We start from the raw sequence: 23105 nt of genomic DNA, 5'->3' as shown, positions 1-23105 counted from the left end.
TCAGTACCAGAAGAGATGGGCTTTAGTGGATGCTTTGGTTCAATACTGCACCCACTGTACTCCTGTAGTGCAGAGCAGTAGTAGCCGTCCTGTTCCAAAGGAAAAGAAGTATTATGGGATTGCTATGTCTGCTCATGTGTGTGGCTCTTTAATAGGTTTTGTGTTTGGTGTCTTAGCCACATCACATTTTCAGAACATGAGGCCTCAGATAGGAGTGGTCTTCCTCACATCCACACCTATCCACAAATTAACACATCCTAGATGATAGGCTCCATTATTTCTAGGTGGAACCTTTTAAGTTTTTTTTGACCTGTCATTTTCCTTGCTCCTATGGGCTTCCAGTTCAATCACAACCAGAGTTGGGATGTAGCACCCTGAGTCTTCATTTGTGTCTGCCCGGGGATTTCCCCCCTCCCAGCCCAGTCATGACAACAACTGTCCTTGGCCCCAGGGTTCCTTCCAAGGTCCTGCAATCAAATCTGGTCATTGCAGAATAAGTGGAATTTTGTCTTTCAGAGGCTGTGAACGCCGGTTCCGTGGCATCCCCAGCCCCAGCTGAGCTGGGAAGCAGAAGACCAGATGAGCCTGGAGTCCAACCCAGGTCTCCACATAGCGGTGCCACTGAACCACCAGAGCGGTCCAGTGACACCTTTGATTGGATTCTCCTTAAAGTTATCCCAAGGCAATTTTGTATATGAGCTTCTGTATTCTGGTGTAGAGACTCAGGTGGTCTTGGAAGTTTGGGTATAGACTCATCGTTTGGAAAATTCTTTCTTTATATTTTATTGGGCAATTTATTATTTACTACTTTGGGAATGTATCTCAACTGGAACCAGCCTTTATTCACAACTGGCTGGGATTTTTCCCCATATGTTGTAACCTCATACCCAGCCCAGCCATTGCAGTGGCAGTCCTTGACCAGGGGCCACAGGCCAGGGTTCCTTTTGGAACCTTGTATGTATGCATCCTAAGTCTGACGGGTAGGTGTTGTTGTTGAGCAATGGCTGAGACTCCATCCTTCCCAGCATCTGTGAATGCTACTAGCACAGCATCCCTGGCCCTGGCTAGCCTGGTGAGCAGAAGCCGGGCCCAGAAGTCAAATCCAGATCCTCTGCATGGCAACCAGCAGCACTGCCATTCAACCATTAGGCCAGCCCATATTTGGATAATTCTGATGTTAGTCTCATAAAAGATATCAGGGCCTCTAGAGAACCCTGCTGCACTCCTGAGTATTCACAGGTTGCTAGCAAGTAATTGTAAGACTTAACTGTACATTAACAGGTAAAACCCAACTTATTAATCCACCTAGAAACATCATAAAACTTCCTGAATACACTCAAAGAACATAATATAAGTTAAGCCAGAGGGGGTGGATTGAGTCAGAGCATCATCCAAAAAAAAGGCTGTTACTTTCAGAACAAGTCAAACATTTGTTAGCCATGGAAATGTTGGTAGGCGTAATTTAGTCTTAACTGACTCATCTATCCATGCTCTGGATAATTTCATGATGAGGAAAGATTACAAATACCTGAAATAGAGCATGGCTAGCTGGTGTGGTGTGCCTCAGGAGAGGACCCCCTGATGAAATGGTGAATCTGGGGAATTTATTTATTCAAACTTATAGCCTACCTCATTCAATTAGCTGTTCTAAGTGGATAACATACAATAATACAAATATTCAATTACACATTGAACAGGATATCTTTAAAAACATAAATGTCTTTCAGAGAGCAGAGACTAGCTCTGGCTTGCTGCAAGGGATACAATCATGGAAGCTTTCTTGCTACTGTTTCAGATGGGATACTTTCATCCAGGAAGTCAAGAAGGCAAGTCTTCTACTGTGGAAGGTCTATTCAATTTTGAATCTTAGCTTAGTTTTGAAGGGATCTGGCCTCCTTTCCTCTGAAGCCTCATAGGGAGTCTCTGAGTTTTCTTGAAGTTGATCTTCTTGGGGCATTGCTAACTTGACATTTGTCTACAGTTTTACCATCTCTAACAGATTAACTGGCCTTTGGAGTTGCCCTGGAAGTTTAGGGACCATAGCTCGGAGGCAAGCTAAAGGTGCTTGTCAGAAAAGGTACAGAGAAGGACAGCAAAATGATAAAGGGGATGGAACAGCTCCCCTATGAGGAAAGGCTAAAGAGGTTAGGACTGTTCAGCTTGGAGAAGAGACGTGTGAGGGGGGATATGAGAGAGGTCTATAAAATCATGAGTGGAATAGAACAGGTAAATATGAATCAGTTATTTACTCTTTCAAAAAATACAAAGACTAGGGGACCCTCTTAAATTATTAAGTAGCATATTTGAAACAAATTGGAGAAAATTCTTTTTTACTCAATGCACGATTAAGCTGTGGAATTCATTGCTGGAAGATGTGGTAAAGGCAGTTAATGTAGCTGGGGTTGGACACATTTCTGGAGGAGAAGTCAATACACTGTTATTAACCAGGTAGACTTGGAGAAAACCCCTACTTATCCATGGGCGTTAGCAGCATGGGATCTATCTACTGTTTGGGATCCTACCAGGTACCTGTGACCTAGATTAGCCACATTTGGAAACAAGATTCTGGGCTTGATGGACCCTCGATCTAACCCAGTATGGCAATTCTTATATTTTTATGGAAGCCCCCCCCCCTCTTTCCATATAGCCTCCCAAAACCAGTCCTGGTAAGGGCTGTTTCAGAAGCTGCAAGCAATCTGTTTAGGCCACTCTCTCCCTTCCTCAGGGAGTGACAATGGGTTTGCCTGCTGTGTGCTTGGCATGCTCCCTCACATCGACTTACCAAAGGTACCTGAATGTAACTTGCCTTCATACCACTGACAAAAGTTGAGAACTAAATAAATAAAATAAATGTAGCCCCCTCTTCAGAGACCTCCCGGAATGCAGGGGCACAAAGTTGTCTCCGGGGCCACGTTTCTTCCCACTCTTTGCCTTTCTCTTTTCTCACACTGCGTGCTCAGTCCACTGTAGGTCCCAGGGTGCCAGGGTTCTATCTGGCAGGGAGGAGGACGTAACCTCCAGGGCCCTAGGCTCACAGGAGTAGGCCCCAACACACAGTTTCTCAATCCCTTCAAATTTTCTTTCTCCCCAGTACTTACGCTTGGGTTGTCCTTGCTTTAGTGCACCTCTGACTCGGAATGAAGACATGGACACTCTGGCTGGGTGGTCAACAAAAATTTACTGTGACTAAAAATACTTATGGCAGAATTTTCAAAGACCTACACGTGCAGAATCAGGGAGATATGCATGTGGCTAGGCCATGCGTGCGCCGCATGGATTTTCGGAGCCCTGCAGCCAAGCACATATCTCCCAATATGCGAATTGGAAGGGCTAAAGGAAAAAGGGGCGGGGTCTCGGCAGGGCATGGGTGGGCCAGGGCAGCGCCATTAAGGCACAGTCCCCTTGAAGCGCGTGCCGGGAACAACGGACCTGCATACTTGGTGCTGCTACGGACCGCGGGTAAGTATGAAAACAAAAAAAACTAGGGTAGCTAGCGGGATTTTAGGGGTTGAGGAGGGTAGGGTTAAAGGGAGGCAGGTTAGGTAGGCAGTTTAGGAGGTTTGCTCCTTTACAGGGGTGAACTGGGCCTATTGCGTCGCTGCGCATACCTACTAAAATCCCCCCTTACATGATTGAAACTGGATTCACGCGCTCATGTGCACATTAATGTAAAATCGTGCGCGCATGTGTATGCGGGCAGCTGATTTTATAATGCGCGTTTACGAGCGCATATTGTAAAATTGATGCATCCATGTGTGCGCACCAGCAACCGTGCGCACCAGCAACCATGCGCACGTGGACGCCAGCGTACGGGTCTTAAAATCTACCTTTTAAAGTCCAATTCACAACTAAATTCTCCAATTTATCTTCTTACAAAAATAAACAGTCCAAAGGTGTCTCTTTCCTCAGTTCTAACAGCTGAGTCAGTGGCCCTTAGGTGGAAACACTAGGTAAGACCCAACCTTCAAAATGTTAGAAAGTGGCTCCCAGTGGGGAACTCTGATCTCCTTCTCTCGCTCTTTTTCTCTCATTGTCTACTTGGACTACTGGTAGTAGAAGGTCCCCCTCCAAAAATGTTCAAACTTCAAAATATCTCTTCCTGCTCAGTGAGCGAACTGGTGGCAAAAGAATTCCTTCCAAAAACACAAGAACAAAACTCTCTGCAAAACTCTTTCCTCTTCTCTGTCAGGTCACTGTTGTCCCTCCTTAGCTGAGTGGCAGGAAAACACAGCACCTTATCCCTTTCCTTGTATCAGGTTGGGGGAGGGGCTAAATTAGGGACCAAAACCACACCTCCTTTCAAGAAAACTTCAAATCACAAAAGAAATCCAAGTGCTTCTTTCCCTGTATCAGGCTGTGGGGCCTAAACAAATGGAGACCATTCAGTACAATCTCCAACTTCCTTGAACTCTTAACAAAAAAAAGTCACAGCTCTCCAGCTTATGGGAACTGCTGACCAATCTGGACAAGTCTCTGTGGAGGTGCCTGCAGGGGTAGTCTGCAAACTGCTCTCTCCTCCTAAAATCTTAGCCTAGGCTTAGCTAGGGATAAAAATTGGATAGTGGAGATATAAGGGTAGCCACATAAATAAGTAAATAAATAAATAAAATACAGTGGGGTAACAGTTTGCTAGACTTTTTTGGTCCAACTAGGTTAAGCTTAAATATCAGTAACTGTGACTTTTCCACTTTGTGTTTCTTTCCTTTAGAAATCTTTACCTTCACTGCATGAATGGGCTTAATCAGTGAGTATGGCATTGCTGGGTAATTTTAGGACTTAAAGTTTGGGGGAGAGGTGACATTGGCGGTAAATTAATCTTTAGTTTGTATGCTTAATTAAAGGAAAGGCAGATAAGAACATAAGAACATAAGAAATTGCCATGCTGGGTCAGACCAAGGGTCCATCAAGCCCAGCATCCTGTTTCCAACAGAGGCCAAACCAGGCCACAAGAACCTGGCAATTACCCAAACACCTAGAAGATCCCATGCTACTGATGCAATTAATAGCAGTGACTATTCCCTAAGTAAACTTGATTAATAGCAGTTAATGGACTTCTCTTCCAAGAACTTATCCAAACCTTTTTTGAACCCAGCTACACTAACTGCACTACCACATCCTCTGGCAACAAATTCCAGAGATTTATTGTGCGTTGAGTGAAAAAGAATTTTCTCCGATTAGTCTTAAATGTGCTACTTGCTAACTTCATGGAATGCCCCCTAGTCCTTCTATTATTCGAAAGTGTAAATAACCGAGTCACATCTACTCGTTCAAGACCTCTCATGATCTTAAAGACCTCTATGATATCCCCCCTCAGCCGTCTCTTCTCCAAGCTGAACAGCCCTAACCTCTTCAGCCTTTCCTCATAGGGGAGCTGTTCCATCCCCTTTATCATTTTGGTTGCCCTTCTCTGTACCTTCTCCATTGCAACTATATCTTTTTTGAGATACGGCGACCAGAATTGTACACAGTATTCAAGGTGTGGTCTCACCATGGAGCGATATAGAGGCATTATGACATTTTCCGTTTTATTAACCATTCCCTTCCTAATAATTCCTAACATTTTATTTGCTTTTTTGACTGCTGCAGCACACTGAGCTGACGATTTCAATGTATTATCTACTATGACGCCTAGATCTCTTTCTTGGGTGGTAGCTCCTAATATGGAACCTAACATCGTGTAACTACAGCTAGGGTTATTTTTCCCTATATGCAACACCTTGCACTTGTCCACATTAAATTTCATCTGCCATTTGGATGCCCAATCTTCCAGTCTTGCAAGGTCCTCCTGTAATGTATCACAGTCTGCTTGTGATTTAACTACTCTGAATAATTTTGTATCATCTGCAAATTTGATAACCTCACTCGTCGTGTTCCTTTCCAGATCATTGATATATATATTGAAAAGCACCGGTCCAAGTACAGATCCCTGAGGCACTCCACTGTTTACCCTTTTCCACTGAGAAAATTGACCATTTAGTCCTACTACTCTTTTTCCTGTCTTTTAACCAGTTTGTAATCCACGAAGGACATCGCCTCCTATCCCATGACTTTTTAGTTTTCGTAGAAGCCTCTCATGAGGGACTTTGTCAAACGCCTTCTGAAAATCCAAATACACTACATCTACCGGTTCACCTTTATCCACATATTTATTAACCCCTTCAAAAAAATGAAGCAGATAATTTTAAGTGTGTGCCTGATTAAAAGAAAGAAAAGGTAGATAGTTCTTTTGTGTGTCAGAGAAGACCTTTAGGGACATAGTAGCCAAGCCCCATCTCCAGTCCTGGCAACCCCTGTGATGCCTTGGAGGAGCAAGGTCAGAGAGCATCACCTTGGGTTGTAATATTTATTTATTGAGTTTTATATGCTGTCATTCGGTTTCACCATTGTAAACGGTTTTACAAGTTTCAATTGTGATCCTGTAGTGATGTGATGCGTTATCCTTTTGCACTGAGGATGAGTCCCCTAGCACTTGTGCCCAGGAGAGAAGGGTTAGGTCAGCCATCATAGTTGGTGATTGAATTATTAGGAATATAGGCCTAGATTCATCAAACTATTGCATGTGATAGGAAGAGGGGCATGTTTTATAGTAATAGCTTATTTATTGCAAAGTGCACAATTCCTACCTATAACCACTGGGGGGGGGGGGGGGGGGAGAGAGAATCCATAATGCCCTCATACTAGGTAGGTATTTATACCTCTGTATGAGGCCCACATAGTTACTCGAGGTGAGGTTTAGGTAGGAGTGTAGGGGTTAGGGGCCACTTTGACATTGAGTGAGACGTACGAACAGCACAGTGCTCTCTTGTGAAGATTTGATGACCTTCGGAGTAAGGAAACTCACCCAAAGATGAGATTTGTGCAGTGTTCTCTCAACCTAACTTGATGTTACCCAGGTAGAGAGTCCATCAAGCTAGGTTGAGAGAACATTGCACAAATCTCATCTTTGGGTGAGTTTCCTCACTCCGAAGGTCATCAAATCTTCACAAGAGAGCACTGTTCTGTTCATATGTCTCACTCTTAATGTCAAAGTGGCCCCTAACCTCTACACTCCTAACTAAACCTCACGTCAAGTAACTATGTGGGCCTCATATAGAGGTATAAATACCTACCTAATCATGAATCAGATATCAAGATGAGCTCTGACTCCATAGCTGTTGATCATGACACCTTCCAGAGCCTGAGAGTTGTTATTGCCTTAAACTGCATATACAAAAACAGTCTGGGTAAAAAGCAGTCTCCGTTTAGTGTCCAAAAGTAGAAACTTTTTTTTTTATCTATTAACTTCTAACACATACCCCAGATTTGGGCCCAAGATTTGAAGCTGGAAAAGAAACATTAAGGATTCAGTTTGGAATGCAGATCAAAATCAATGCATCAATTACTTTTAGCTATGAATTGCTTCACAACTTTAACTTTACATTTGTGACTCACTGGAAGTGCTATATGAGAACAGAAACTAAACAAAGTGTTTAGAGAGAATGATCCAAATAGAAATTTCAGGCTATGCTAAGTGCCTGGCAAGCACGTATGATCTCAAAAAGCCAATAGGATTAAGTCTGTATCTATTGATATATATTAGATATTGAATTAATCCCGTTGTATGGTTGGGCCTGAACAGGACAGCAGTACAAGTGTCCTTGGAGAGCGTAATCTTCATTGGAGAAAGGTAGAGCACCTGGCAGATACCTGCTTGAAAATCCTAACCCAAGTTATGTTAGTGCTTTGGAGGGTGTCAAGGATACTTGAACAGTCTAAGTTCTAAAGTAAGACAAGACCTCTCTGTGCCTTCCAGTTTCTCCTCAACTTCAAGCTGCAGATTAATAATAATTCAGTTGGCAGCTAAAATCATTCACCTTTGTTCTTTGAAAACCAACAAAGCAACTGAGAAGAGATGATGTCTTTTTGGTCTAATGAATGTTTTAAAGCAGAGGCTTTCAAAGTTGCTAAGATCGCAGTGAGGTTAGCAAACCTGGAAACTGCATTTCTAAGTATTCATTAGGCTTCTAAAGCTATTGTCTCCCTCCAGCTATTTTAACTAATTGTATGAAATGGCAGATGAAATTCAATGTGGATGAATACAAAGTGATGCATGTAGAGAACAATAATTTTAACTAGAGATATGCAATGGGGTCCATACTAGGCGTCACCACACAAACAGGATCTTGGAGTCATCGTGAACAATAGATTGAAATCCTCAGCTCAGTGTGCAGCAGTAGCCAAAAAAGCAAATAAATGTAGACATTATTTGGAAAAAAAATAGAAAATAAAACAGAGAATTTCATAATGCCTCTGTAATGCTCCATGGTGCGACCTCATCTTGAGTATTGTGTGCATTTCTGGTCACCGCATCTCAAAAATGAAATAGCAGAACTAGAAAAGATGCAGAGAAGGGAGACCAAAATGATAAAGGGGATGGAACAATTCCCCAATGAAGAAAGGCCAAAGAGGTTAGGGCTCTTCAGCTTGGAGAGCAGATGACTGACAGGGGATAGGATGTAGGTTTATAAACTCATGAGTGGTGTGTAACCAATTGATAGCTAACAGTTATTTCCCCTTCCAATTTGTTCGGATTTAGAACGAATGTAAGAAAGTATTGGGGGGTTTTTTTTTCAGGCAATGCATAATTAAGCTGTGCAAGCTGTGGTCAGAAGATATTGTTAAGGTTAATGGCATAGCTTGATTTAAAAGAGATTTTGGATAGGTTTGTGAGGACAGATCCATTAACAATTATTAGTCAGGCAGACTAGGGAATTGCCTTAGCCCGTTTCTGGGAGTAACAATAAACGGACTGCAACCATTTGACCTGCCAAGTACTCGTGACCCGGCTTGGCCATTGTTAGAGACAGGGTGCTGGGCTCCATGGACAGTTGATGTGACCTGCTTGGACTTCTTATGTTCCTACTTTTAGAGAACTGACCCAGTACTCCCAACTCTGGTGTATATTTGGATTTCTGAGGTGATTTTGTTGTTTAAAGTTAAAAGCTCCTCCTGCTTATGAGGCCATGGTGGCTGTATGGGCTTTAGAGTTTATGTAATGCTTGGGTGATTCTCTACAGCAGAAAGGTTTTGGGTTTTCTTTTCCTCCCCTTCAATTTCTTTGTTATGGGGTCTTGGGATGCACTATAAATGGTTATTTCCTTTAGAATTAAGTGCTTATTTTTATTTTTATTATTATTTACAGATATGCAATTGTTTTTGCCGAATTGGAAAATTTCAGCGAAATTGTCCAATTCAGCATAGGTCGGTGGACCTGAAAAACGATCGGGCTTTCCCCAAAATTTCGGGGAAAAATCATTTTTCGAGTTAGCGCGGGAGGGGAGGGGCACATTTATTAAAAAAAACAAAACCCAAACCCACCCCAACCCTTCAAATTTACTTAATTATAACCCCCCATCCCAATACCCCCCCAAGACTTACTGAAAGCCCTGGTGGTCCAGCGGGGGTCCCAGGAGCCATCTTCCGCTCTTGGGCCGTCGGGCCTGCCAGGAATCAAAATGGCGCTGGTGGCCCTTTGTCCTTACCATGTGACAGGAGCTACCGGTGCCATTGGTCGGCCCCTGTCACATGGTAGGAGCAATGGACGGCCAGTGCCATCTTAGGACAGCTGAATAATAGTCCTAGAATTCTTTGGCTAACTAAGCTGGGTCATATTGGTATTTATCTGGCTACGTTAGCCAGAAAAGTGTCCCCACCCCGCCCTGTCCCACCTTTCACTTAGGAAGATAACATTTTAGCTGGCTAAGTGGCAGCTGCAGATCGTACCCAAATAGTCAAATGGCGCCACTTAGCCAGCAGAGTCTGAACTTGACTAAGTAGCGCTGAATATTGGAGCCTGCTTAAAAAGCAGGTAAATTTGAAAGGCTTTTCCCCAGTTGCCATGAATAACTGACGCCCAGGCCAGATTTGTGCTATAAAAGAGGCTTGTAATGGAACTCGCCTTGAGCTACAATGAAAAGGCGTGAGATAAATAAATAAAACAGTAGGAAGGCATTAGACCAGGTGGGATGTATGTGGGATTAATTAAACGAGGGACAGCGGGTAGTTCGTTGCGTAAAGCTGTTAAGGAATTAGTGAATTAGCCAAAAGTCTTTGCCCATGAACCTGTCTTTAGAAGAAAAGCTGCTCATGGACTGGAAGGGTGAGCGGTAGGGTGGAAGGAATTTAAGCAATTATCACCAGCAGTTCAAAAATCTGACTTCCTTTTCGGGAAAACAAATTCAAACAGGAAGACATTCAGCATAAAGCAGTAGTGTCAGAAAAAGTGAAATGATCTAGCTGTAGGTGTCCCAACTGAGGTGACTGTCTGGAGAGGGAGACTCACTGGGGTTACTTCAGAGGCAGGGAGAGTCTTTTATCTCCAACTTAAGCTGCAAACCCAGGCTCTACCATGCAAATATTAGGAGCCAGGGAGCTGATTTTCAAAGGACATTAGAGCAAAGAGCTGTGGGTGCCATGCTAGTTCACTTGGCCATGTAGAATTAAGGGTCAACAAACCGGTTGCAGACGAGAGCTGATGATTGGACTGACTTAGTACATCTTTCGAATAACTTTCTGTTTATCAGGTCTGCGAAGAAACAGCACAGTTACACGGGGTTTAGTCACCCAGGCCCTAGGCTGCCTGCGTATGTCGTCATAGCTGAGTTCAGGAAAGGGGGACGGAAAGGGACTTGACAAGAGGGGCTTGACAATAAAGCTTTACACTTCAAAGGGCCTTTAACTGAGAATGGGTTAGGAAGCCAATGTGATGAAGTCCTTTGTGTTTGTTGCAACGTGTTTGACCATCTTAATTTCTAATGTTTTATTTATATAGTGCTGAAATTCCCTTTAAGTGCCCTGGTTGTGATCTTCCTTTGAGAAGTGTTCAGCTGTTGAGCTGCAATTCTTTTTTTTTTCCCTGTAACATTTTCTGGCTCTGATGATTGAATCTTGTCCTTGTTTCACCGATGTAGCAGCCTTCTTCGCATTTTTTTTTTTTGCTTTGGATCACTGATGTCAGTCCACCCTCTCTAGTGTGCATTTCACTTGGGTAATGCAGGCACAAAAAAGTCCCTTCTTGAGGTTCTTTAAAGAGGAGCTTGGAATGTGGGGGTCTTTTCTCTAAATTGGGGTCAACCCAGGCACTGGGTGATGGGGAAACCAAACTCTTCTCGCCCTCCGAAAGACCACGTAAAAATAAACTTCCTGTATTAAAGGAGATGACCGGTGTCATAGTTCAGCCTCTCTTTCCAAAAGAAATGGTATGAAAAGTGCATTACAATGATTCGGTGCAAAAAAAACGCGACGAAGGATGCGACATCGCTGAAACAAACCAAAAGCATCACAGAGAAAAACCGAGCGACAGCTCAGCAGCAGCTCTTGAAAGCTGGTCAGAGGTGGATGGACTACTTGGGATTTTTCTGCCGACATTTGTTATGTTACTTTCATGTATTAAGTTAATCCAGTAACAAGGTAACGCCTACAACTTGTTTGTTGAGCCAGGATATTAGCATAGACAGAGCATCTTATGCCTTGAAAAAAAAAATCTGAATTGTATGCACTTGCCACTGGGGCAATTTAAACATCTTCAGGCTGATGCAATATAAAGCGCAAAAAAAAAATGTGAGTCCAAACTGGGCTCACGGTTTTTCAACGCGCGCGCATCCTCCTTCCCTGGGTGCAATACCCGAATGAGCTGCCATGCTAAAAGGGACGCACAATGGATAATTTGTGCATCCCTAGCGCTCTGCATCGAGCTCCCAGGAGAAGTGGCTGGGTGCCCACAACAATCTGGCCAGAGCTCCCACCTCACCCCCGGCAGAGCTGTTACCCAATTGATCCTTTTCACTGACACTTGTCAAGACGGCCTTCTGAAAGGGGATTGGTCATTTCACTGACATGTGACAGTGAATGGACCAATTGACAGTCAGTGAAGGAGTGAATACATTAAGTGCCTGACACCTAATGTTAATTTATTCACTTTCCCCACTACAGCCCCGAGACCCCTGTCAGCACCTCACCCCCGGGAGGCTGCTTCTCATGCTACTCCGGTCCTCAAAGCAGCAGCAGGCGGCATTTGGCTCAGGGACTGTGGCTCGACTTCCTGCCCCAGCCGTCGGCATTATCCTTTCTCTCAACCTTGAAATTTAGGGGCTGGTCTCCTCTTCTGTGCGCTAAGCTGCAGCCTCTCTATTTCCCTGGTGAGGGTTGCTTGATTTTTAAACAATCACTAATGCACTCTTGACTCACAGCAAGACTTAATGTCAGCTCCGGGCTGGCGTTACATTTGCTGCGTTAGAAAGGGTGCATTAGCCAAGCAGCGATTTTCTGCATTGGGGGTACCAATAGTCTCATCTCTATGCATTTATATGTGATGAGCGCTATTAGCTATGCGCCTGTTTGGACGTGCGTTTTGGACACGCTAATCCCATTATTGCATTGGGAATTATTCTAGCGCGTCCAACCCAAGGGTTAAGCCGTGTGTAATGCTGGGCGCACTATATTGCATTGGCCTGCTTGTCAGCATTTATAATGCAGAAGGACCAAAAGCACCAGGAATAGGGAGGGACAGGCCAAACAGGACAGATGATCCTGTTGAAGGTTTAAGACTTTACTTGTGCATCTGCTTTTATCCTTTGGGATTTTCTTGGTCCTTTTTAAAGCTGCCACACAGCGATGCCTATAAGGGGGCTCTTCTGGAGTCCTTAGAGGGCATGGCTGACGCTGAAGCTGGAGCCAGCCTGAAATAGAAGCACTGCAGGGATCTGAGCCCCCACAGTTGTTCCTTCTGGATGTAAACCAGGTCTCCAGCTCCTTCAGGCCCGCTCTCACATTTCGCCCGGGTAATGCAGCCGGCGTGAAAAGTCAGCCCTTGAGTTTCGTTAAGAGGGGATTGGAATGTGGAGCCCTTTCTCTAAATTGGGATGAGCTCAAGCAGCAGGCTCTTCTCGCCCCTTTGAAATAAACCACATAAAAATAACTTCCTCAGAGGCGGTATAAAAACAGATGACTGATGTCACAGCCTGATGTCTCTTTCCAATAGAAACAGTACGTACTTAATGCATGGATAATGTACTGAGCCCACCTCTGCCATCTGATACGTTTCCTTTCCTGTTCCCTCACTTTTCTTTCTCTCTCTTACCAACTTTTTCCCCCTTCAGGCCTGATTTACTAAGCATTTTATCCCATTGACACAGAATGGGAGGAAAGTCTTGGACGCCAGGCCCAGGGTCTTTATCTTCATACCTCTGCATACTGCTTCTTTTCTGCACATTTCTGCCTTTATGTAAACTTCCCCCTCTCGGTCTCTTCCCTCCTTAGATCCAGGATTTGCTTGGTTAATGTTCCTCATTATTTTCGGCTTGAAATCATCATGTATTGCAATTTTTGTCTTAAATCATTTATTCTTTTCTTTCTCTTCTCTTCCATCCATCAGCCATCCACAGCCACAATGTCTGACACAGAGGAAGTGTAAGTATAATTCAGGTCTTATTGATTTAAAAATCCACTTTTGGGAATGCCCTGATACAGGTGACATCTGGCGCCCAGTGTGATAATTGTCTTTCCTGAATCCTGTAATGGTAATAAGCATTTGGGGGCATGAAAATTGGTGGATTTTTCTCTAGGGCTGTTTTTTTTTTTTAAATAACGACAAAAGTTGTTTTTGTTTCATGTTGTTTCCCATCCAAAATGGCACAGGAAGTAACAAAACTTTGGTTCGTTTTTGTCATTTTAGCATGCACTAAAAAGACAAATGAAAATGAAGCTAAATGAATTCAATAGAAAACGAAACAAACAGAACTGAAATGGAACAAAAGTTTTTTCCTGATGCATTGCCCTGATATTTTGATCTCATCTGTTGATAAAATTGCAAAGTAACAGAGTAGCATGCAGTCACTAAACAGTCTCTCCTCTTTTTTTCTTTCTCTTTCCTGCAGTGAGCATGTAGAGGGTAAGTCTGAAACATTTCTATACTCTCATGGGGCTTTGTCTGTCAAAATAATCACCATTGCTTTTTTTTGCAGCTCTTTTCTGTTTCAACTTATCTTTTTATTTTTTGGGGGGGGGGTTGTTAAATCTCAAGTGGGCCTTTTTTTCACTGCTTATTTTTTTTAAAGAGGCAATACAGCTACTTTCTCCACTGATGGTTTTTTTAAATTTAAATTTGCTGCCATCTGCTGGTGGTACACAGTAAAAGCTTCTTCACTTTCTCTTCTAGTTCTTCAGCTATTGCTACCTTCTCAGTTCTCATTTCCAGTACTCAGTAGTGCTTTCTGTTTATCATTTATCCATCATCATTTATTTATTATTCATCATAAAATATGTAGAAATATATATATAGAATCAAAAAACAAAAAAAAGTATATATATATGATCTATATTTGAGGGGAGAGAAATTGAGGTACAAATGTACAGTGGAGAAAATGAAATAATTCCTTTATTTACTGAATACCAGTGGCCGTATTTAATAGCATATTAAAACTCTTGCTCTCTCTTACTTATTTTGTTCAGTATCGACTCCCCTTTTATTTTTTCCTTTATTTTGGCATTAGAATCTGCTTTGTGAAATGTTCACTAAACTACTTCAAGAGTTGAGTTCCCTACTGAGACATTTTATCATCATTTTTTTGAAGAACAAAACTGGCACACAAGTATGGTGTGCACAGGAGTTGGCAGGATATATACATTGTATACACTAGAATGCTTAAAGAGGATCAATGTACACAGAGCAGAGAGGTTACACAGTAACTAGAAAAGGTGATGACTGCATACATAGTTCAGAAAATGCACAGGGAATAAGGTTGTTCCTGCACACATAGACGCAGTGTGGTGGGTATGCAGAAAAAAGTAAGTTGCTCACTGTATATCTAGTATATAAGGTTTATTGGAAAAATCAGGAAACTTAATATGTAGACAGCACAGAGCAGTGTGTTTCATGTCCAGTCCTTGGATGCCACCAGCCAGTCAGGTTTTCAGGATATCCGCAATGAACATAAGTAAGTTATATTTGCATGCACTGCCTCTACTGCATGCAAATATATCTCACATATACTCATTGCGGATATCCTGAAAACCCAACTGGCCAGCAGGTCCTGAGCACTGTTGTCAAAAATGAGAAGGAACCTTGTTTGTGTGAACAGACATTTTGGGGAGCCCAAGTATACAGTGCCTGGGATGTACACTACATATGTAGCAGATAAATAGTGACCAGTTACGGTATGCACAGTACAGAGGATTCTTCTTACATCTCAGACTAGTCCCTTGCCATATTTGGATGGTATTTGTACAACTTTGTCTCTTGTCATGCTCCTTTGATACATGGAGGCTGTGTCCCTTGCACTGTGCGGCACTGTGCTTTACCAGTGTTGCACTGTGGGAAGCTTATGGCATCTCTAGAAGCTTTAGCTCTGCCCTCGCTGTAGTCTATGTACATCTCAAGCACAAACATGCCATGTGTACCTTCTTACACTACATGAATAACAGGAAACAGAATGCAGAAAAGTCCTTGGTTTCTCTTCTATAGAACACATGGCTTACATTGCAATAGATTCCATTTTCCCTGAGTACAGTGAAACAAATATTTTGATCTAAAAAGATCAATGCAGGCCAGGGAGCCACAGAACAACTTTCATTACAGGATGGATGTGAACATACATGTTTATTAAGGAAGAACTATTTAAAAGTGCCTCACACTAAGGACCCTGTTTTTCAAAGATCCATCAACAAGACGCAGAGCAGGAGATAATCTCTGGAAAACAGGACCAGCTCTGTAATGTGCAATGTTCCCAGAGTTCACATGGCAAGTAGAAATGTCCATCCTGTGCCTGTTTCAAAATGGAACTCTGATATTGTTCCTGAAATTCTTAAAAACTCAGGCCCTGCAAATTCCCTTGACTTACCCAGGAGCCGCCCTCTTCAGAACAGGGTTGGCACATGACCTCGTGCTCATGCTGGATCTGATTGGGCCGCATTAGTCGTGATGTCATAAAAGCCATTCCACACAGGCCATTTGTGCTGCTGTTCTGAACAGGGCCCCTCCTACGTGTCTGGGACAACATCTAAGCGACAAGAATTTAATTCCAAGAACTTAAAAGATATTGGGCACTAGTGCTTTCCCTGTGAACTTCTGATGCTTCCCAGGCAAGATCTTGTTAAAATGGAGCACCTTTGCTCCCCATGTTACTGTCTCTTGTGCTAGAGCATCACCTTGTGCTGTTTGTTTATCTCGCTGCTTTTTATTTTTTGTTCTCTTTGTGCTCGTTTTGAACTGTAGAAGAATATGAAGAGGAAGGTAAAGAACCCAGCACCTGGTGCCCCTCTCCTTGCCCCTGCTCTCTTACCATCTCCTCCTCCTCCTGTGACTCACCCTTCACTGATCTATGAAGGTTTGACAAGTTACTTTAGCCACTGCTGAAATGGAAGTCTGGATCAGCTCAGGGCCTTCCACATGGAGATTTTCTAAATTTGAGGTTTTCAATGGATTTCTTTCCTACTGGAATTTAAATGGAAGATTCTTATTGTGCTTGCCTGCTAAAAATAGAAGAGGTTGTTCACACAGATGTCAAGTAGCGTTGCCAGTCCCTCAGCTGAGCTCCGACAGGCTTATTGACATCATTCAAGGCCCAGCCCATTATAGGGCTTGTTGTTTCATGTTTCCTGAAGGGAAATGCAGAGCTTCATGTACCCTGGAGGCAATGGGCTTAACTTTGAGAAACCAGCACTGGCTCAGTGGTAGTGAGGTCACCATCCTGCAACCCTTGGGACTAGCAGCGTTAGGCTAATCAGGAAAAAGCACAAGATCCTATTGGGAGAGGTTTAAAGAAAGCAGGTCTGAACTAACCTATCAAGGCTGACCTTGTTGAAATGATGTCACTTACTTCACTTATTGGAAACGAGGTGCCATTGACGTGACATCCACTCTAGAAGGCAAGAGATGTCACCTGTCCCTGTCGTGTGTGGCTTGTCAAATGTGCAGAGAGAATGTTAAGGGTGAAGACACTGGCGACACCAGGAATCCTTTTCCTGAATGCATCCCTCTTCCTCTGTTCCTGTGTGATAACGCCAACACTTTTTCTCCACTTGAGTGAGCCCTCAATCAGGAGGAGCTTTCTCCTCTCTTCCTTGTGTGGTAAATGCAATGAAAACGAGTCGAGTCCTTCCCTTTCTCCCCTGTGATACCAATAGTAAGGCATTCCTTCTCCTCTCCTGTGGGATAACAGAGGAATTCTGCACTCGGAAGAATTCTTCCCTTCTCCCTGTGTGTTCTCTCCTTTCTGTGTCTGATAATATTTCCCCATAGTTCTCTGCAACTGCGTGACAATAACAACAAGACAGCACACCTTTTCTTTCCCTGTCATAACAGTAACAGAAAGTTCTTTTCTTTCCCTGTGTGATAATGAAAAATGACAGATGGTTCCTTCTTTCTCCCCATGTACTAAATAATAATAACAAAGGATTGCGTTTCTCTCCTTTGTGGTGATAATAACAAGTGAGCCCCGCTCTCTCCCCGTGTACTAGTACTGTTATTAATAATGGCAGATGATTGCTTCTCTCTCCCATCGATAAGGACAGATCATCTTTTTCTCCCCCTTCTCTACCCTATGTAACAATCGCAGACTCTCCTTTCCTTCCCCCCTGGGCTTTCTCATGCGTGGATTTGGAAATAAGGCAATATTCTGACTTGAGAGTGTCTACTCCCCTCTGTCAGTCTCTCCCAATCTGCATGTTGTGTCCTTCCCTACTTTCCTGAAGTCAGAAATTGGTTTGAGGCTGTGGGATTGTATATTTGGTTCTTTTAATGCTATTAATGTTGTTTAAACTGTCTCACCTGTCTTTGCCCTGCCTCCCCACCCCCAGCATGAATTTATGTAAGATTTAAAAATTGTATCTTGTCTCACTTGTTTCTTGCCTTCCCCATCACCACCTTCCATGATGCTTTCCACCGACAGAAGTTCATGAAGAAGGTACGTTTCATGACTTTTAAATTATGCCTTTTTGGGGTTGGAGATTGTTATGGCTTGCTGGATAAAAAGAGAGAATATGAACACAACAAATGAATGGTTCTGAGCTACCCAGGACAAGTTGGCTTGTTCTCTTGATGGATAAACTCAGATCAATGTATTCTGACATAAGGGAAGAACTCTGGGTATCAGAGGCACTGAGAATTGACATCACAAGAGAACTTTGATGTTAACCTTCTGACGAGATTAATAAAATGGGAACTCCCAAACTCAGTTCCATGAATAAGGAGCAGGTTGCATGTGATGACGACATAAATGAAGGGTGTAAAACGCCATGCAAAACCCAAAACATGAAATACCATTCCATTATAGGGCAATAAGGTGACTCTTCTTCTAGAGGGAGACTGTAGGCCAATCTTGGATCTTGAACCTTCATCCCAGTGCATTGTGGGATTTGTGGTTCTGCTTCTTCCATTTGCATTCTATACTACAGGTACCACAATGCATTGGCAGTCAGGCATATCAAACAGCCAGCACTGGTATCTAGTCTTCTTCCAGAAGCTGGATCACATCACATCCCTTCTTCAGCTTTAAGAATTGACAACTGTCTTTGGTGAGTCTCTACCATCTGATCCCTCCATAGGTCTGTTTATGTGATATTTAGTCTTTAATGTGTATAATACTGTACTGTCACATCACATGGAGTATTTTATTTCTTACTACTACTTATCGTTTCTATGGCACTACTAGATGTACATACTTCTATCACATCTCCTAACCTGTGTGTGTATAACACATATATATCTATATGTACCTGTATATATTTATATTTTTATTTATTTATTTATTTATTTCCTTTCTTGATTAACATTTGTAGTCCTTTTTCTCCAAATGGCTTCTTGATTTCCTTCTCAGGATTCAAATAATGTGAATGTTTTGTTGTTGTTGGTTTTGTTCTTGCTTTCAGTCGTGCCTTGCACCATGACAACCTGAAGAAGTCCACAAAGAATGTGTGCCCTGTGACTCGCTAACCCAGCCCCTTCTCTTTCCCCCTGCTCACAGCAGTCCAGCCTGAGTGAGGGAGGCGAGATGCTAATGGTCACTTTCCCCAGTCCCAAAGCACTGACATCAAAACTAAAATACAGTTCAAACAGACTGACAGTAGACACAAATTTGCAGTGTATATGGTATGAAGCTGATTTAATGAAGGAAGCTTAGTGGAGGTCAAGAAGTTTTACTTAAGATTATTATGTTGGTCTAATAATTTATTCTTCTTTATTTAATGAATAGTTCACAAATAAGGTCATAATATAAAGTCTGAGATTATTGATAAATGTCTTTCTTGCATACTTGTATTCTTTTACTGCTATAACATTGTTTTAGTACCAGTGTGACTGGACCATAATGATGTTCCCTCTGCTATTACATGAGGCCATTTCACATCACACACGATCTTGATATATCATGCCTGACGACTCTGAAAATAATTTTCAAACAGCCCGCATAGGCTGGCGCCTGAGGGTACTTTTTATCTGCTGTCTTTAGCCAGAATTTCTGTCTTTTTCCTCAACCTATGCAGGGATTTCTATCACTGGGACTGAGAGGCACTCACTCTCTAGGGCTTGGAGATAATGAGACTCCCAGATGGACAGGGTATCCTTTGTTGGGACAGGGAAAGCCCCTCCAAAAATGATTTAAAAAAGCAAAAACAGTGTCTGCACAGAGTCCAAACCCTCTCTCCCCACTGGCTGAAGAATGACGGCAGAAGAAGACCAAACGGCCCATCCAGTCTGCCCAGCAAGCTACGCACTTTATCCATTTTTTTCCCCTTTTTCTCTCTCCCAACTGTTACTATTGGCTTCCCAGCCTGAGGGGAATTAGGGCCTCCAGCCCTAATTCCCCTCCACCCCACCACCAATGTAGAGAGCAGCACCGTATCTGCATCCAAGTGAACATCCAGCTCAATTAGGGGTAGCAACCACTGCAACAAGCAGGCCACACCCCTGCCCCATACTCTTACCCACCCCTGGTATTTTTTTTTTGGGGGGTTTTTTTTTTTTTGGAGATGGCAGCCCTCCATCCGTCCGCTCTGTGAAGGTGGAACACCAACCACTGGCATCCCGCTCCGTGAATGCCTCTGTGGCTACTGCCACTCCGTGCAGTGTTTTGCCGCCTCCTCTTTATTCACGCCCTCTAGACTTGATGGATCCACAGTATTTATCCCATGCCCTTTTGAAGTCCTTCACAGTTTTAGACTTCACCACTTCCTCCGGAAGGGCATTCCAGGCATCTACCATCCTTTCCGTGAAGAAATACTTCCTGACATTGGTTCTTAGTCTTCCTCCCTGGAGCCTCAGCTCGTGACCGCTGGTTCTGCTGATTTTTTTCTGATGGAAAAGGATTGTCGTTGTCTTTGGATCATTAAAACCTTTCAAGTATCTGAAAGTCTGTATCATATCGCCTCTGCTCCTCCTTTCCTCCAGGGAGTACATATTTAGATTCTTCAATCTCTCCTCGTATGTCATCCGATGAAGACCCTCCACCTTCCTGGTCGCCCTTCTCTGTACCGCTTCCATCTTGTCTTTGTCTCTTTGTAGATATGGTCTCCAGAACTGAACACAGTACTCCAGGTGAGGCCTCACCAAGGACTTGTACAAGGGGATAATCACTTCCATTTTCTTACTCGATATTCCTCTCTCTATGCAGCCCAGCATTCTTCTGGCTTTTGCTATAGCCTTGTCGCATTGTTTCACAGACTTCATATCATTAGACACTATCACCCCAAGGTCTCTCTCCTGCTCCGTGCACATCAGCCCCCCCCCCCCCCCCATCGAATACAGTTCATTCGGATTTCCACTCCCCATATGCATGACTTTGCACTTCTTGGCATTGAATCTCAGCTGCCATATCTTCGACCACTCTTCCAGTTTCCTTAAATCCCGTCTCATTCTCTCCACTCCTTCCGGAGTGTCCATTCTGTTGCAGATCTTAGTGTCATCTGCAAAAAGACAAACCTTACCTTCTATCCCATCCGCAATGTCGCTCACAACACCGATCCTTGCGGTACACCACTTAAAACTGCTCTCTCTTCAGAGAAAGTTCCATTTACCATCACACATTGTCTTCTGTCCGTCAACCAGTTTGCAATCCAGGTCACCACCTCAAGACCGCCAAACGGTCTCAAGATGCCTCCTACTCACAGTTAGGTGATGTTCTCTCTCTCTCTCTCTTTCTTAATCAAATCCCAGATGGGAGGGATCCTCTCAGGAACATGCAGCCCTCAGTGTTCCTCAATAGAGACAGAAGATGGGCAGCTTAGTCTTTTTTTCCAGTTCTTTGGCAAACCAAATTCATTGCCCCAAAACGGAAGGCAACACCAGTGTCCTTGCATCAGGTCACCAGCATACCTCCTTCCTCACAGAGGGTTCAGAGGGGCAGGTCTTCCTTACCCTGGGCACCTCAGGAACAGGATTCCCCGTGCCCCAGACCCAGGCGACACCCAGGGGTCTCACAAGGCCTCCTACAACAAAAATCACTAATCCAGAAAATAACCCAGAGGTAGGTCCAACCAGCCAGTGAGTGGACTGGAAGGGCACCCCACCCCCCCTCCCGCAGCCCCGACCTCGTTTATGATCCCCAGGCAGAGTTTGCCTGGATCCTCCACCGCAAGCCAACGTAAACCAAACTATCCTGCACTGCCACCTAACTCACAACTCAAAAGTAATGCCTCCAGTCTCTCAGTAGAGAGCTGCTTAAATAACCTCAGGGACTCACCATCCCAGCACTCTCAATGAGAAGGGCTGGGCATGAATGGTGCCGCCAGCCAATACTGCACTAGCTAAAAGGAGTTAACCAAGACCTCTTTTAGTAATAAACCCCGGGGGTAGGGGGGTCATTATCCTATGTTTCTTTTTAATTTTACTAAAAGGTTTACAAAGTAAATATTCGTAAAAAAATAAGTTCAGCAACTTCTCAATATCTTTTTTATTCCATGGTAAAAAGCCATCATTTCCCCCAAATTTACAAGGACAAAACCTCAGTCCTAATGGCAAAAAAGGTTCTTAAGTGGAGGTACTGAAGTTAGGGGAAGTTGTGAGTGCGATGGCTCTTCATATTGTATATGGCGACAAGAAGATCGTATTTGTTATATACTGTGCCATATTTCAGAAGCACTTGTGAAAAATAGCAGAACTTGCCACTTGTCAACCCAAAAGTTTACTATTAAGCCATTCTTTCACAGTGTACCTAAGCTTCTGGTAGCAGCAACCACGATTAGAAGAGGCTCAGAACCTCCATCAGACTGACAGCTGATAGGTTCATGCAGTCTTTGTGATGTCATTTGTGACATCATAGGACAGTCAGACCCAGTGTCTGGCAGTGGTTCTGCTCTGAGCAGATGTGCTCTAGCGATGCGGGGAAATTGTGAGGAAGCGAATTAGAGAATCCAAACCAGTGACTTGCCTGTAACATTTTTAATTGATACAGGTGAGAATTACTACCTGCTATACAAAATTTGTGAACAATGTACAGCCTATAAAGGATATGGTTTACTTTGCAGTATGGTCCAACCTTTAGCTTACTGTAAAAGGATTGACTATGATGTGTGAGGAGGGGGGTGTTGGGAGGGAAGAGGTGTAAATAAAATAAAATAAAAACATAGGGATAATATGTAAAAAAAAAAAAGGACTTAAGGACTGGAGCCTAGAATGAGAGTTTCTTTTGAAATTCTAAATAAGTCTGTGATGCGTGAACAATAGGGCATGATTGCTCGTTTGACTACTTCTGTGTTAATAGCAGCCCTTAACTTTAATGCAAGCCTCTCCATATTGGACAGAGCTATACTGTACCTGCGGCATAAAAGTAGCTCTGACTTCCACATTTCTAGCTAAGGATATGAAGGGAATGATGCTTTGCCGTGAGGTTGCAGGATAAATCAAGGAACAATACCTGGTATTATTCTACATGTGTTTCTGCATGGTATGCCAAACTCAGGCTGATAGATGTAAACGTGCTACATCATTGCATGTTGGATAAATTATTGAGGTTACTCAAGGGCAGACATGTGGGCAGGGCTGGATTTCCCATTGGGCACATGCCACGTAGGGCACCATTGGCACGATCCCTCACCTCAGCACAGTCCTCTTCCCTATCCCTTCCCACAGGAGAAGC

General features: G+C 43.3%; 1 protein-coding gene across 3 annotated transcripts in view; it reads left to right on the top strand.

The window, feature by feature from the left end:
* TNNT3 (troponin T3, fast skeletal type) overlaps positions 1-23105 on the top strand; it is a 50107-nt gene that overhangs the window by 5225 nt on the left and 21777 nt on the right. Inside the window, exons 2-5 of one of the 3 annotated variants that reach the window (XM_029582199.1) lie at positions 13412-13446; positions 13914-13927; positions 16250-16267; positions 17925-17939. In XM_029582199.1, the coding sequence (XP_029438059.1) occupies positions 13427-13446; positions 13914-13927; positions 16250-16267; positions 17925-17939 (67 nt within the window). In that variant the 5' untranslated portion in view covers positions 13412-13426. The remainder of the gene's footprint in view (positions 1-13411; positions 13447-13913; positions 13928-16249; positions 16268-17924; positions 17940-23105) is intronic. The other 2 variants (XM_029582200.1, XM_029582201.1) reach the window with 2 other exon arrangements.

Source organism: Rhinatrema bivittatum, chromosome 17 (assembly GCF_901001135.1).
Source record: "Rhinatrema bivittatum chromosome 17, aRhiBiv1.1, whole genome shotgun sequence".
NCBI classification, from domain to species: Eukaryota; Metazoa; Chordata; class Amphibia; order Gymnophiona; family Rhinatrematidae; genus Rhinatrema; species Rhinatrema bivittatum.
Note: the sequence above shows the minus strand (reverse complement) of the source record. Positions and strands in the feature narration are given on the sequence as shown.